The sequence below is a fragment of the Musa acuminata genome, chromosome BXJ1-4, assembly GCF_036884655.1.
Source record: "Musa acuminata AAA Group cultivar baxijiao chromosome BXJ1-4, Cavendish_Baxijiao_AAA, whole genome shotgun sequence".
Classification (NCBI taxonomy): Eukaryota; Viridiplantae; Streptophyta; class Magnoliopsida; order Zingiberales; family Musaceae; genus Musa; species Musa acuminata.
This window is the reverse complement of record NC_088330.1, coordinates 37,038,762-37,054,736: the sequence shown is the minus strand read 5'-3', so window position 1 is coordinate 37,054,736 and position 15,975 is coordinate 37,038,762. Positions and strand designations below refer to the sequence as shown.

At 34.9% G+C, this 15,975-nt stretch overlaps 2 protein-coding genes across 4 annotated transcripts; both read left to right on the top strand.

The window, feature by feature from the left end:
• Window positions 1-5,291: 5,291 nt before the first annotated feature.
• On the top strand, window positions 5,292-9,655 carry LOC135662615 (uncharacterized protein At1g28695-like). Its single transcript, XM_065176684.1, has 3 exons — window positions 5,292-5,608; window positions 7,898-8,269; window positions 9,044-9,655. The coding sequence occupies exons 1-3, from the start codon at window positions 5,351-5,353 to the stop codon at window positions 9,539-9,541; spliced, it is 1,128 nt and encodes a 375-aa protein (XP_065032756.1). The 5' UTR covers window positions 5,292-5,350; the 3' UTR covers window positions 9,542-9,655.
• Window positions 9,656-10,685: 1,030 nt separating this feature from the next.
• Window positions 10,686-15,703, top strand: LOC135662590 (uncharacterized). 3 transcript variants are annotated; one of them, XM_065176675.1, is made up of 13 exons: window positions 10,686-10,817; window positions 10,912-11,143; window positions 12,093-12,640; window positions 12,719-12,808; window positions 12,902-13,141; window positions 13,352-13,877; window positions 13,961-14,280; window positions 14,380-14,480; window positions 14,563-14,657; window positions 14,735-14,811; window positions 14,881-14,983; window positions 15,060-15,093; window positions 15,176-15,530. In XM_065176675.1, the coding sequence occupies exons 2-11, from the start codon at window positions 10,912-10,914 to the stop codon at window positions 14,980-14,982; spliced, it is 2,331 nt and encodes a 776-aa protein (XP_065032747.1). In that variant the 5' UTR covers window positions 10,686-10,817; the 3' UTR covers window position 14,983; window positions 15,060-15,093; window positions 15,176-15,530. The 3 variants fall into 3 exon arrangements, with proteins under 3 accessions (XP_065032747.1, XP_065032742.1, XP_065032752.1); XM_065176670.1 differs by lacking the exon at window positions 15,060-15,093 and having other exon boundaries at window positions 15,176-15,703; XM_065176680.1 differs by lacking the exon at window positions 15,060-15,093 and having other exon boundaries at window positions 14,741-14,811.
• Window positions 15,704-15,975: the final 272 nt, after the last annotated feature.

Below are 15,975 nucleotides of genomic sequence, written 5' to 3'. Positions count from 1 at the left end.
TGATTCCGTGTTCTCTAACACTATATGTAAGTGTTTTATTTTACTCGAGTCCCCTTACTAATCTAATAATAGATTGATTCTAGTATACTTTTATGGTTAATTGTATATTATCTTATATAATTAATAATATTTAGTATATTGATCTTTATATTTCTAAAAATTATATTGGGATCTTTATACTAAGGTGAAACATTTAATCTCGTTTTCCTCGCACTATCGATTCTATTGATGGAAATACAACAAGGTTTATCACTGAATACGTATTTACTCTATTTTATTTCGATTTACTACTAAGTGCATATGGTATTTTCATTAGTAGAGTGGACGGTGTAAGGAGAAACGAGATTAAATGTTTCACTTTTATAGATATAGAAATCTCAATGTACCTTTTGAAAGTATAAGAATCGAGATACTAAAAATAACTAATTACAGAAGTAATATATAATTATCTCATAATTTGATCATAATTTAATATAATAAGATAATTATATTATAAAATTATTAAGTATGAATAATTACTCTAATATATTTAATCATAAATTAATTATAATAAAGCCATAAAAATATTATAATTTTTAATATAAACTTATCACCCGATTATGCCTCACATTCATCATAATAATAATATTATTATCATTATTATTTTACTCCGTATTGATCTCTAAAGAGCATATATCAAACAATCAAATGAGAGAATGTATCTAATAAAAGACATCAATGATGACTTCGGTTGGAGTTGGAGGTGGGATGAAGAGAGATAGAAATATCGAATCAAAAGGGAGGACTTATGTTGCCACATTACCATCACTACTTGCTCCAACCCTAAACCTTTGGAAAGTCCAATCCTACAAATTTCGACTGGCCACAAACTTGCACATATAAAGCCTGTGACTCGCATGATTAGACTACTAAAACATTGGGACCCAAAAATTAATGAACATGTAGACAAGAAATTTAGGGAATCTTGTGCCAAAACAGTCCCCTCCTGTACGCAAAGGTTACTCCCTATATATCGTATGTTTCAATTTTGTTATATTAGTTTCTGCCTGTTGAGTTCTCTAATTATGATTGATTGTGTCTTCCTTCCAACATTTAGCATTCCAACGTAATTTCAAACACATGCAAGAAAGGCACAAAGTGATTTCAGTACAAGACATGTATCTCTTCGGAATCATCATCATATATATCAATACCAATTTATATTTTCAAAAGTTATATTTAGATCTTCATATTTATGAAAGTAAAATATTTAATAATATTTTTTTTCATATCATCGACTATGTTGAGAAAATACTGTAGTATTACGGATTTAGTTAGAATTGCCTAAGTCGTTACGATGCGCTTTTATGATATATGCATCCACAAAGGATCAACTTAATTGCAACCTCGTGTAGGTAAATAACAAGTTGATTACTATAAAAATGAGCGACGAACAAGTCCCGACATCCCACAAAGAGAAAAGCTTTACAAATAATTCAATAAGCACATTGAGTACAAGAGATAAAAGATATAAACGAGGAAACAATGACTTTAGAAGGTTCAACGAACAGTTGTAAGTCCACAAATAACTGGTTACCCGGTGTTGGGCGCGAAGGCAAGTTCCCATAAAGTTAACATACGAACTTGTGAAGAGCGTTCAACGCTCGATACTGTCACGAAACCCCATCCTCCCTAATGCCACCCGAGGAGTTTCGAGATGATGAGATGACTGACGTTTTACGTGTAGCTGTAGTTTGTAGAAAATAGATTGTGGCACGCGAAAACGAAACTATTTTGGGACAGTTTTACCTAACATAGCGAGCGGTCAACTATAGAGCAGCAACCTATTTGAGCTTACATTTTTACAAGTAAAAACACATAAAACTAAGGGAAAAAATGCTACCAAACGTATGTACAAGTATGCAAAAGCGACAAATGGTTTGTTGATAGAAGCTGTTGCAGGTGCGCGACGATCGTTTATGATAGCAAGGTTTACCATTAAGCACATGCTGATTCTACCTCACTTCGGTTTACTACTAAACACGTACAATATTTCCATCAATAAAATCAACGAGATGAGGAGAAATAAAATTAAATATTTTAATTTCGAATAGAGATCCCAATGTACTTTTTTTTGAAAAGTAGAGGGAATGTTAAAAATAGTTAATTATAGAGGGTAATATATAATTAATCTCATAAAATTATTTGTAAATAAAAAATATATGAATTAAAATTACTTATAAATAAAAAAACATACAAAATTCAATATATAGCATATATGCACTAAATGTTAACATCCTCCATTTGTGTACATGTCATTGATATATATATATATATATATATATATATATATATATATATATATATATATATTAATGATTTCTCAGCTTAGAATTTTGAAATCAAATTCCATGGAGGATAAAAAAATTGAAGTATGAAAAAATTATATAAAGAGAAAAAACTAAAAAATAAAAGCTAATGATTTCATAAACACCTTATATATTTTAATTTTTTATTAAGGATGATGTAGGAAAAACTCGAGTGTATATGAGGGTTCTTTTTAGTGTGTGTGTGTATATATATATATATATATATATATATATATATATATATATATATATATATATATATATATATATATATATATATATATATATCATATATCAGAAAAATTATTCGGAGCTTATGTTAAAAAATATTTTATGAACTTAATGTAGTTTATAATTTATTCTCTCATGATAAAAAAAAATATTTTTTTTCATTAATATAGATAAATAATGACAAATTAGATTTATTTTGTATCAATTATTTTTAAATATTTATTTTTCTAAGTTTAGACAACCCACATTATCAATGCTCCTACTACAACATTTCACTCGAGTAAAAAACATCATAGCATCATCAGTCTTGTTCTTCATTAGAGTTGCTTCCAATGTCATTGCCATTTAATTTTTTTGGTGTTCAGCAACTTATTTGGTCAGTGCTTGAGTTAGGTCATCTCATTAAGGTGGCTTTGGGCTCCAAAATTTGGAATGATTATACAATCATGGATCCAAAAAGGCAATTATTGGAATCAATATGAAGGTTGTCCATTTTATTGGTCAAAACTATACATTTTATAGCTTAATGTGTTGACTCAAGGAGTTCAACATCAGGTCAACGTCATCATGGGTTTGGTTGCCTACGAGTTATTATGTACGTTTGGTCGTATGCAGGTCGTATGAGATCGGACTCTCGCATGTTGCATTCATATCACCCATATGAAATGTCACATCGTGCATTCACTCTCTTTAAATCAATATTTCAGCCATTCGTCACCAGTTTTCTCACAAATCTCGATCAAGTTTAAGGTTTTAGAACAGCAATATATAATAATAATAATAATAATAATATGATTAATAATCATGTAAATTTATTGTTAATTTTATTTATTGATTAACAATACAAATATTTGTGAGACAATGAATGACATAATATTTTGATTGATTGAAGTATTAACTCCTTCCCCTATGTCTTTTATCATGATAAAAAATATATTTAATGTATGAGATTCTCGTTAAAGTAAAATCCGATTTCATACTAAATTTCTAAAGGATATATTTTTTTTCTAGAAAATAGTAAAATACTAACATTTTGGGTATTTTCAGATAGTGCTCGTAATTTAAAAGAATTCCAAAATACTCTTAAAAAAATTTCACTAAATTTTTTTCACTCCTTTTTTACATGTTCATTACGATTCCATATTTTAGGCTCATAGTTGATTTGATTAAGGCTAAAATTTCATTTGAATCATTTATAATATTTTCGAGTAGATTTTATAGTATTTTATTATGGTGGTTAAAATACTATAATAAGTTATTTTTTAATTTATATTTGAGTGATGTTATTATTAAACTATTATAAATATTTATTTGAATCATATATCAAATGATTTTTAATATATTTTTATTTAAACTTATATTTAAGTAAGTTTTAAGTGTTTTTTTATTGTGATAGTCAAAACGCTATAATCAATTTTAAGAGATTATTTGAGTTTTTTTAATTAAATTACTTTTTAAAAATCAAAAGAGATGTATTTTTAAAAAATAAAAATAAAAAATGATTATTTTCTAGAGAGAGAGCATTTTTTTTATCCTCCTTGTAATTTGCTCAATAATCATTGATCATAAATTTACACATGGTTTTCCATGATCGATCCTCTTTGTGGTGAACAACTCCACAAAATTAGGCAAACTACTCCCCCCAACCCCCACTCTCTCTCTCTCTCTACTTTCTTTACATATCTTTCCGGTCCCACCACTCAGTGCTCGCATGCTCACACTCTGCACTACTCCATAAAATACTCAAAACATAATCTTATAAACTTGAGTGTTACTTATGTCATCCTTAATAAAATTGAAACATATAAAGTATTTTAAAATGATTAATCTTTAATTTTTAGTTTTTTTTCTTGTTATAAATTTATTTCATACTAAATTTTTAGTGGATGATTTCCTTAGAAAATATCCATAATTTCGATATTTTCTAACCATTACCACCTGTTTTGTTTTTGTTTTGGATAGTGCTCCTAATTTAAAAAATATCTAAAAAATTTCAATTATTTTTTTGCTTATTTTTTAATCATTTTAAACTGTTATAATATTTTATTTAACTAATTTATAGTATTTTTATCTAAGTACTAAAAAAAGTATAAATGTATCTTTTTTGTTATATTATCATTTCTTCTATATTAAGGTTCGTATTTGTATCGTTTTGGATCATTTAAAGTATTTTCGAGTAAGTTTTATAATGTTTTAGTATGGTGGTCAAAATATTATAACAAGTTAAAATTTTAATTCTATTTAGGTATATTATTCTTAAACTATTATAAATACCTATTCGAATCATAATATGATACATCAAATAATTTTTAACATATTTTTATTTGACTTATTTATAAAAATTTTAAGTTTATTTTACAATATTTTATTGTGGTAGGCAAAACTTATAAATTTTTTTTGAGGGATAATTTTATTTTTAATTAAGGATATTATTTAAAAATTCAAAAGAAATATAATTCATAAAAAAATCTAAAATATGATTATTTTATAAAGAGAACGTTTTTTATTATTATCTTCCATTAAATTTGCCCAACAATCATCATAAATTTACACATGGTTTCTCGTGATTGATTGATCCTCTTTTGTGGTGAAACAAAGTACACGAAATTAGGCAAACTGCTCCCCCCACCGCCCGGTCTCTCACCCTGTCTCTACTTTCTTTATGTATCTTTCCGGTCCCACCACGGAGTGCTCGCTGCTCACACTCTGCACTCTGCAACTCTGCACTTGCTTCATAAAAGGCACCGCCGCTTCCCACACCACATTGGGCGATGCTGCTGCTGCCTTCGTCGCAGTACTCAGAGAAGAACAGGCGGCACATCTGGTCGGCTCAGGTCCCCCCCATGGATCTGGCAACCAGTGGAGCAGCCTCTGCGCGCGAGTCATCCAAGGCCGTCGTCGTCGGCCGCAGGACGGGTATCACGGCCTGCTCTCTGCTTCTGCTCTCGCTGCTCATCTACGCCTGCCCGGGGCCACCCGAGCTGTTCTCGTCGACGGCGTTCCCTGTTCTCCAACACCCATTCGATGCGGTACGCTTGCTTAAAGTGATCTCCTTTGCTCCTGCACTCATCTCCTTTGCCTTGTAGTATGTAATGCTGTAGGATTGTGGGAAGCAATACATGAAATTAGCTCAAGAATCCACATGACGGCGAACGATTGAGGAAGGATGAGTCCCTTGATGTCGGCAGCCAAACGAGAGCGCAGTAAAAGTACAGACTTGTGCGAGCAATGTAGATTGACAGGCCCATTTGGTTCTCTTCTTTTCCTTCCCCCAAATTTACCTCTATCGCAAAGAACATTGTTGATGTCATCTTTACAGCCATGGATTGTCCCCCCCTCCCCCCACAACCTAGTTAGGCATTTGTTGCAACTCTTTCTGTAGGGTGACTCTAAAGTGATAGAAGACAGGGCAGAGCTGGAATTGCACTCTGATGGTGGGGGGGGGGGGCCGAGGTACTTGAGGTGTTGGAACATGAGGTGGGGCTAGTTACAAAAAGAACAGGGAACAGGAGGTGGGTAGGTAGGTAGGTTGGTGGCAAGAGGTGACTTAAGTGATTGTTTTGGGGGAAAGATGGTTCAGTGTTTCTCTACTTTAACTAGCTTCCACTTAGGAGGGAACAGTTGCCATTCTCTTTGGCATTAGTTAGAGCTCTTCAATTAGCTTTATCAAGTGTCTGAGTTGGTCAATTCAACAGTCTTAGTATAAGACACCAATCTAATCCAAATGCTTAATTAAACAAATAAATTATGGACATTTTATATGTCATATATCCTCTTACCATCTTATGTCTCATAAAAGAGAATGATGAATTTTGAGCTTTGATATGCCATTTTGACGAATCCAAACTTTAACTTAACCCATCTAACAAGTTACATATATAGGGTTGTGCTTTGTAAATTGAGAAAACTGGAATATAGAATCGCATCAAGAACCCTTGTTTTTCAATTTTCCACTTGTATTTGGGAACAGGTTTGACTTAGAAGGTTGAGAACCATTCCCAATTGAGGCCTGATAAAAGATTCTCAGAAAGAAAGGAATAGTTTGTCAGCAAAGTTCCACTTGTAAATTGAGAAAACTGGAATATCGAATCACATCAAGAACCCTTGTTTGTCAATTTTCCACTTGTATTTGGGAACAGGTTTGACTTAGAAGGTTGAGAACCATTCCCAATTGAGGCCTGATAAAAGATTCTCAGAAAGAAAGGGATAGTTTGTCAGCAAAGTTCATCTCACAAGACATAACTTTTATTGGTTTTTCAAAATTCTTACATGATAGTCAATTAATGAATTTGTGCTCGTTTTTCTACATCATAAAATTTTTGTATGGTGGTGTCAAAATACAAATGTTTGAAATGTTAATTTACCTATGCTAGTGATTGGATTATTGGCATAAAAATTGACACTGCCTGCGGCCTGTTAATAACATCATCGAACTGATTTTAATTGCATTCTGTAAAAACTTCTGTATGAGTTAATGACTTAACCACACTGCTAATTGCTGGGTTAAATTTCTTACTTAAAATTATACTTAAAATCTATCACTGTAATTTTCCTTTGTTAGTGATCCACTTCGAACAAAGAATTCAGTGGTGCTATTGATAGTTCCAAGGTCTTAAAAAGACTTATCTGATTGCACCATTTATATATAATTTTTGTGTTGCATTTCTTTTATGTAAAATTGTATTCTCTTGATTCTCTTAACCAACAAATCTGTACAACACTCACAAATTTACTATCATCACTCTATCTACTGTGCAGATCATGATGTAGAAGCTTACTCTAAAGCAATTTCTTTTGCAGTGTTAATTAGTTTTTATTTCACATAGTCCGCTATATGAGACGGATATTCTACAATATAGTGATTTTATAGCCTCTAAGAATGATGTAATTGCTGTTTATATACTGCATAAGTATCAGTAGTGCTTGTGATTGATAATCGTTCTCTCAATCTGAACCTTTTTAAAGTTCATGCATGCTTTGAAACAAAGACACCCTTTCTAGTTTAACGTTTAAAATTTAATGTAGAAAGAGATTTTCAATTTTTAGCCATTGACAAATTTATATCAGAGGCATGTACATGTTTAATTATGGTGCTTCAATACTTGTTGATGGTTCTTTTTTCAGATCTGCAATCTAAAAATCTGTCATGATTTCGATTTAGGATCCAAATGCCGTAGTGAGATAACCAACTTGGTTTTCTGGTTCTCACATACTAGCTTGACAAATTCATACACATACGAACAGGACCAAAAAAAAAAAGGAATACCTTCATTATTTCATTGGAGATCATGCATTTATGCAATGTTGTGTGTGGACAGAGAAAAAGCGTCGAACGAGATGAATTGGGCATCGCCTTGGAGGGAACTTCGATGAAGAATAAGACACTAATAATTGCCATTTTAAATAAAGCATACATTGGTGAAAATGGCATGTTGGATCTCTTCCTGCTGAGCTTGCACCAAGGGGAAAACACTGAGTTCTTGATCAATTACCTCCTCCTCGTAGCAGTTGATGAACTAGCCTTCAATCGATGTAAAGCATTACAACTTCACTGCTATCATCTTGTCTCTGAGGATGTTAGTTTCTCCAAGGAGGCCTTTTACATGTCTGGTAACTTTATCAAGATGATGTGGAGAAGAACTCAATTCCTTAGAGAAGTCCTGAGGCGTGGATATAGCTTCATCTTCACGGTAAGACTAGTGGTATTGCAATATATAACTTGTGGTGCCCAAAAGCCAATTGTACTCATACATAATTTAAATGACTGTTGATATGATTTATTTAGATTTCATTCAACATGCCCATGTTGAGCACAAACCAAATATGACCACAAAATGCAGCCTTGAGTCAATAAAATTGGCTTCATTTCAATAAATTTCTAGTAAAGTAGCCACTAAAATTTTCTTCCTGTCATGATAGAAATTAGCATCTCTCATATGAAATTTTGATAATACAAGAAACAAAGACTTCTTAAGTATTACTAGACATGACAGAGAAAATGTCTTTTACTTCTATCATTTAACTTCTTTCTTTGTTTGCTTTAGCAATTTCAATAGATACTAGCTAGTAATTTTATTTTAGTTAAAAAGTAATTTCAATAGATACTAACAAAGAGATCTAAGTACATAGGTAGCATGAACACTGCAAGAAATAGAAGAAGCACAGATTAGAACAACTCCCATTAAAGCATCTTTGAAGAACTCTGCAGAAGCATAAGACTGACATTTCTGATCCCTTCTTACATTTTCAATAGGATTATGACTGTATTGAACTTATTATTCATCTGGTAATTTTTGTCCTTTGTTCAGATCTTCATGCTAGTCCAGGAAAGGACAAAGTGATAATTTATCATATAATGCTGCTTAATTTTGTTATTACCTATGTCTCAGTCCCCTGTATTATGGAAACAAGTGTTAATAATAATGTGTAATTATATAACTTTTCTTGCTTGTTATCATTATCAGGACATGGATATACTCTGGCTAAGGAACCCATTAACAAGATTGAATGGTGGAGAGGACCTGCAGATAAGTTGTGACAATTACAACGGTCAGCCATTCAACGCTACCTCCAACTTAATCAACACCGGATTTTATTTTATTTCATCCAACAGCAGGACTATAGCTTTGTTTAATCGGTGGTATGGTGCGATGAACAGTTCATCAGGCATGAAAGATCAGGATGTATTGCTTAAGATGAACTTTGATGGTGTCTTTGAACAACTGGACATGAAAGTGAGGTACTTAGACACCGATTACTTCAGCGGGTTCTGCCAGAAAAGCAAGGACTTCAGAAAAGTGATCACCGTTCATGCAAACTGTTGCATCGGCTCAAATGCGAAGCTCATCGACCTAAGAGCCTTCTTGGAAGCCTGGAAGATTCACAATGGCACATCAAATGCTTCTTGGCCTAAACACAAGTCATGTTTGCTAGCAAAGAACAGAAAGCTGATCCTTGTATGATGATTACATGCATGAAAGATTGATAATTAGTTGTGAGAAATCTTGAGCACATTTGTCTTGTTAATTTTGTTCCCGGTGATCCTTGTTATTGCCAAATTAGCTTTTCCTGTCCAAGTACACAGCTTGAGGAGCAGCAGTACACAGAACTACTACAAGCTTATCATGAAATCAAATCTGTGATGCTAATTTTTGAAGAAGAATCAAGTATATATTCATATTAATCCTAATATCTAGTATTGTTCCCAAATCTTTATAATAACAGATTATAGAGGATCTAACCCAAATATTGAAGAGGCCCAAACCTTTCGCATACTCGAGAGCTTCCAAAATTGCTTTGTGTTATGCATGCAATGCAATGTAAATATTTTTGTAAATGTCAATTATCTTAGTTAGTAATGATTATGATAGTTTATCATAAGGCCTTTAAGTTCAAATCATGTCTTCACCACTTACCCTTTGTAAAAAAAATAAAAATAAATATTTTTAAAGAATAAAAATAGGATAGGATCCGATTAAGATTGCATCAACTTTGAAATCAACTCATAAATAGTCCAAACTCTATGTACTTATCTAATTTGGATATAATTTACCGAGTATGTAAACACTCACTCTGAATCCAAAATTCATGCTTTAGAGTAAGAATCATTTTATCCTGTTTAGTCAATAGATCTATGTGAATTTCCACGTTATTTTAAACTCAATAAAGGTAATTTAATTGAACGATAAGGTTTGGGTTTGGTTTATAAGACCAATTGGACCCAAATTGAAGTCCAAATGAACCCGCTATTCTCATTGCTTCCATGGAATGACTAAAATACCCTGGTCACGAGAACCGCTCAATAATTTATTGGGCCAATATCTACTCTTTTTATGACGAAAATACCTTTCATCATTCTACGTATTGGCGACCACGAGAGCCACTCAAATCGAGGACAATGTGGTAAAACTACAAGCTTGGTTTGATTTACCGGACTAGTCGGAGCCAAATCCAATCCCAACCCGATCCGGAATCCATCATATTCTCGGTATGACTAAAATACCCTTACCTTGTGAGCCGGACTGCAGTCAGAACAGCGGTTCAACAAGGATAATTTAGTCACAAAAATTGTGTTGTTCGGGTGAACTCCTTATCGTTTGGGCTCCCGAGGGAACCTCGAGTCCCTATAAATTAACAGGAGTCTAGGGTTTGTCTGTCACCGGCGACGTCATTAGCTAGGGTTTGCGCCCAAGATTGATCCGTTGCTCATCTATCCAGGGATTTTGATCGCGCCATAAGGTATGGGATGCGTGTTCGATGTTTCTTTGATCTTGACGTTAGATTTTGATGGTTGTTCAGGGCTTGATTTCTGGTTGGATTTTCTGATCCCCAGATGCCTCCTCGATCGGCGAAGAAGGCGTCGGGTGGGTCGGCGGGGCTGAGGAAGACGGCGTCCAGGACGGCCAAGGGGACGCCCAAGGCCCAGATCCAGCCCGAGGTGGCGGAAGAGCCCCCTAAGGTGGAAGTGGTCACGGCTCCTGTCGACGACGTGAAGAAGGAAATCAAGGTCGAGGAGGTCGTCGTGGAGAAGGCTGTTGCCGGGAAGCCTGTCGTGTTAGATTCTGGTGAGAAAGGCCTCGAGCATGCGGATATTAAATTGATCACATCCCCTGTTTTTGTTGCATGTTCATCATGATCTGGAGTTTAGGTTTGTTTTGGTTATCGTGTCTTATCTACTGCTTAATTTTATACAGAAGACGTGTTCTATCTCTCATCTCGATTGTTGTCATGGATTTTTAATTTTAGCATAAAAATTGCTTAGTTTTGTTATGTTTGCTTTATTCTAATTTAGTTACTTTGCAATGCTGTGCTTACTTGTACTTGACGCTCTGTAATAACTGACCAATGAATCTTCTGATAGGATGATGACTTCTTTTATGCATGTTAATTTGAACCGTGTCCAAATGTTTAATTGATCTTTAGGCAGTTCTAAGTAATTAGATGGATACCCTTCAGCTATCTCTTTTCCCTATGCAACTTCTTTTTTGGTCAATTGCGCTTTGACCTTCTACACTTAAAATATCGGCATCATTTATTTTTTTCTTTTCAATCTTGAGTTTTTGTTATTCTAGCTCTTTAGACTTTCACTCTATTATTGTATAGTCACATATCTGTGTTTCTTTGATGGTGGTTGCGTGCACCCTTTCTTCTACAAATATGTGGTTCAATGTCATTTGTCTGATGTCTTCATCAATTGCAAAAATCTTTCTGGTTTGTGATTAATAGAACAGAGTGCTTTGCTATCTGGGGAATCAAATTGAGATTTCTGAGTTTGGATGCTGTTCAATAAATCCCCATATTGTACATGATTTTGAAAAAGAAAATTATTTTGGCATCTTGATGTTTGTCATCAAAGTGATAAAAAAATTTATTTTTAGTCATTGAATTATTCTAGAAATTTGAACAGATTTTATGATAATCTTTTCTGTGCTTGCTCATTAAGGATCAAAAATATGTAGCGATTGTGTAAATATAACTGAATAAGATGCAAATTTTTTATGCTTGTCATTTCAGATGAAGATGATGTGAAGGAGGTTTATATGGAAGAAGATAAAGGTGAGAGGTTAGAGTTGGAGGACAATGAGCCAGAGGATGATCCTGAAGATGATACTGCTGTAGATTATGGTGAGAAAGATATGGAGAATGAAGTACAAGAAGATTATGTTGATGAAGGCGAGGAGGGTGAAGAGGATGACATGGCTGAAGAAGAAGAAGAAGCAGACATGGTTGATGAGGAGATTGAAGATGGTGGAGAAGAGTTAGAGGGTGAAGAGGATGATGAAAATGCTGAGGAAGGCCATGAGATTGATGCCGAGGAAGAAGAGCACCATGAGGTAGTTAAGGAGCATAAAAAGCGTAAGGAGTTTGAAATTTTTGTTGGTGGTCTAGATAAAGATGCTACTGAAGATGACCTCAAGAAAGTTTTTACTAAAGTGGGTGTGATTACTGAAATTCGTCTGATGATGAATCCAATTACAAAGAAGAACAAAGGATTTGCATTCTTGCGTTTTGCAACTGTGGAGCAGGCAAGACGTGCTGTTTCAGAGCTCAAAAGCCCTGTGGTTCGTTTTTAACATCTTTTTAATCTTTATTTGAGTTTTCTTTTTGACTCATGAGAATTTAGGCATCTTCTCTTATAGGTGCGTGGTAAGCAGTGTGGTGTTGCTCCTAGTCAAGATAGTGACACTCTCTTTGTGGGTAATATTTGCAAGTCATGGACAAAGGAACATGTAATATACTGAATTAACTTGTTCTATTTTCTGGAGTTTTATTATTTATAATGTTTCCTGTTGAATTGGATTTTGTTGGGATCTCTTATGCAGTTCAAGGAGAAACTAAAGAGCTATGGAGTTGAGAACATGGAAGACATGACCTTGATTGAGGATACGAGTAACGCAGGAATGAATCGTGGTTTTGCCTTTCTGGAGTTCTCATCACGTGCCGAAGCAATGGATGCTTACAGGCGCCTACAGAAGAGAGATGTAGTTTTCGGAGTTGATAGAACTGCCAAGGTTGCATTTGCAGATTCTTTCATTGAGCCAGACGATGAAATCATGGCACAGGTATAATTTTGTTCTGCAGTGTAGCAAGATTGCTGTTTTAGTCTATTTGTTCTTTGCAGCACAACACAAAAAGAAGTGAGCTATTGATCTTCTTTTGTGTGCAGTAAGTTTGTTGTGCATGAAATTTTGGAAATGGCTTTAAGCCTTTTTGCATTCCTGTAATGCAGTGTACTAAATTGGGTTTTGTATGAATTTGCTATTGAATCTCAGGTTAGAACTGTTTTTATTGATGGCTTGCCTGCTGCATGGGATGAGGACCGTGTAAAGGATTATCTTAAGAAATATGGTGTAGTTGAGAAAGTTGAGCTTGCTCGTAATATGCCGGCTGCCAAGAGGAAAGATTTTGGATTTGTTACTTTTGATACCCATGATAATGCTGTTTCATGTGCTGAAGGCATTAACAATGCTGAGCTAGGGGAAGGCGATAACAAGGTCAAAGTTAGGGCTAGATTGTCAAGGCCGCATCAAAGAGGCAGAGTGAAACGTGGGCTTCGTGGAAATTTTATGATTGGCCGCAGACCTGCTTATGGTGGCCGTGTGCCTTATGGTCGTCCTCCACCTCATAGATTTCCAAGTCGTGCCCCTAGACCAGTTGTTCCACGTGGTGTACCAGTTGGTGGTCGTGGTGTGAAGAGACCTCTTGGATATAGAGACAGACATCCTGTAATGGCAGCAGCAGAGAGAGGGCGTTTGCCTCCCCCAGAGAGGTCCTACGAGAGAAGGCCACCTGCACCAAGTACATTTCTTGTCTTTTGCATGGCCATCATGCTTGCATTTACCATCTAGAGCACTGAATTGTTTTGTAATATTTTTGGATAGTTGCTTCATACCCAAAAATCAGTGCTAGGAGGGACTATGGTAGGCGTGATGAGCTGCCTCCTCCTAGAAGCAGAGCTGCTGTTGAATATGGATCTAGAGTTCCTGGAGAGAGACATCCATCTTACAAAGTTGATTACTCCTTCCGAGGGTCTGCTTATTCTGATATTCCTCCACGAAATGCTACTCGCCCTGGTGATAGACGTGCTTACATTGATGATGGTTATGATAGAAAACTTGAACGGCCTGTCCCTTCTTATCGAGAGGGGCGCAGCCGAGATTATGATTCAATTCCTGGACCAAAACGCCCTTACTCAGACTTGGTTGGTGCTAATTGAGTTTCTTTTTTCAAATACATTTGCAAATTTTTCCTTGCTTCTACTATTTCAAATTCTGGCTATGTGGCTTGGTTATCTATTTAGGATGATTCTCGTTATGCGGATGTAAATATACGTCAGACAAGGGCTCGCTTGGATTATGTTAGTGGAAGTGGTGCGCAATATGGAGATGCTTATAGTGACAGGTTTGATATGTGATTTCTAGTCATTGGTCTATTACATTCACTACTATTCTGTCAATTATCTAATAAGGTTTTTTCTAAGCAGGTTTAGCCGATCTCATGTGGGATATAGTAGTAGTCGTACTTCCCTTTCTGGTCATGATAGCTTTTATGGGAGCTGTCAGGGAATGTATGGTGGAGGTATGTAATTTTTTTTTCAACTATTCAATTGAATATTCAAAACTTGGTTATTATGTATTTTCGAAATCTATACTTAGGTTCAGGCAGTGGCAATGATGGTGGTCGGATGTACTCATCAAGCCTTAACAGTAGTTATCTGTCACGTGGATCTGATGTAAGCTCATTCTTTAGTTGTTATTTTGTGGTTATTACCCTGTATCTTTTAATGTACTTTTTTTTGCAGGTTGGTGGTGGCTCTTCCTATTCATCCACATCCCTTTATTCTGGTCGTGGTTTGAGTGGCAGTGGATATGTTGGCAGTGGTGGGTCTAGTTCATACTACTAAGGTGCTCAAACTTTTGTATTTAGCATTTTATTCTTTGATCTATATTCTTTTTGATGCCTGATAAGCCGTTGTCTCAGACTGTCACAGTTCTCCTTGATTTTGCTAGCAATGGTATTACTTCCTTTCTTTTATTTCAGTTAGCACGGTTTGGTTATGTTCGGTGATCACATATAGATTTGTCTTCATGGCACAGATTTAACATCAAAGAAGGCTGGTGTAGGCTGTTGATTATAGGAAGCTTCTCAATGTGATGCCTACACACTTGGAAAGAGGGATTAATGCCAAGCATGCTAAGCTTGTTTTTATGTGAGAGAGCATCTTGAACTTGAGTTAAGAAGCAGAGGGCAGGAAGGTGTGGTCAGAACAGTTGTTTGCATTTGGACCGTTAGCTAATGTTATTCAGTGTATGAGAAATTTTACCTACTGTGGATCAGAATCAGGGACATCAAGAAATTTCATGAAGCTTGTTCTTGTCTGCTGCTATTAAGACATATTATTGGATCAACAGAGGTCTTTGCAGTTAAGTTTTCAATGAGAAACATTTTGTAGATGAGATGTTCTTGGATAGATTATTTTATCGTGACATCTGGATTTAAGGCTTAAGCTTAAGCAGCTTCAAGTATGTTATGCACATGTATTGTTACAAAGGGAGCCATGTCACTTGAACTACCATCAAGGATTTGATAAAAAACTAAAATGGAAAAAGGTTCTCTTTTGGACTTATGTCGTACTAAACATTCCATTTACGTGCTAATATAACTTGTTGGATACGCTTCTTATCTATGCATTCTTGGATTGGCAAGTTGGCCTTCATCATAAACTTACAAAATTGGTTCCCGAAGAAGGGGAAATCACTGCTTTTCTTCATGCAGAGCATATTGATCTGTGATGATTATGTGGCTGCCTATCTTCTGGATCTATTTAATTATTAGACAACAAAGTACAGTAAAAGGCCATTGGGACTGCATGTATGTTTTCTTGGTTTCAGAGGTA

Coding starts and splice junctions, on each gene's coding strand:
- LOC135662590 (XM_065176670.1), top strand. CDS start 10,912: ATGCCTCCTCGATCGGCGAAGAAGGCGTCGGGTGGGTCGGCGGGGCTG. Junction 14,281..14,379: donor AACGCCCTTACTCAGACTTG/GTTGGTGCTAAT, acceptor TTATCTATTTAG/GATGATTCTCGTTATGCGGA. Junction 14,481..14,562: donor GGAGATGCTTATAGTGACAG/GTTTGATATGTG, acceptor TTTTCTAAGCAG/GTTTAGCCGATCTCATGTGG.
- LOC135662615 (XM_065176684.1), top strand. CDS start 5,351: ATGCTGCTGCTGCCTTCGTCGCAGTACTCAGAGAAGAACAGGCGGCAC. Junction 5,609..7,897: donor TCCAACACCCATTCGATGCG/GTACGCTTGCTT, acceptor GTGTGTGGACAG/AGAAAAAGCGTCGAACGAGA. Junction 8,270..9,043: donor GATATAGCTTCATCTTCACG/GTAAGACTAGTG, acceptor TATCATTATCAG/GACATGGATATACTCTGGCT.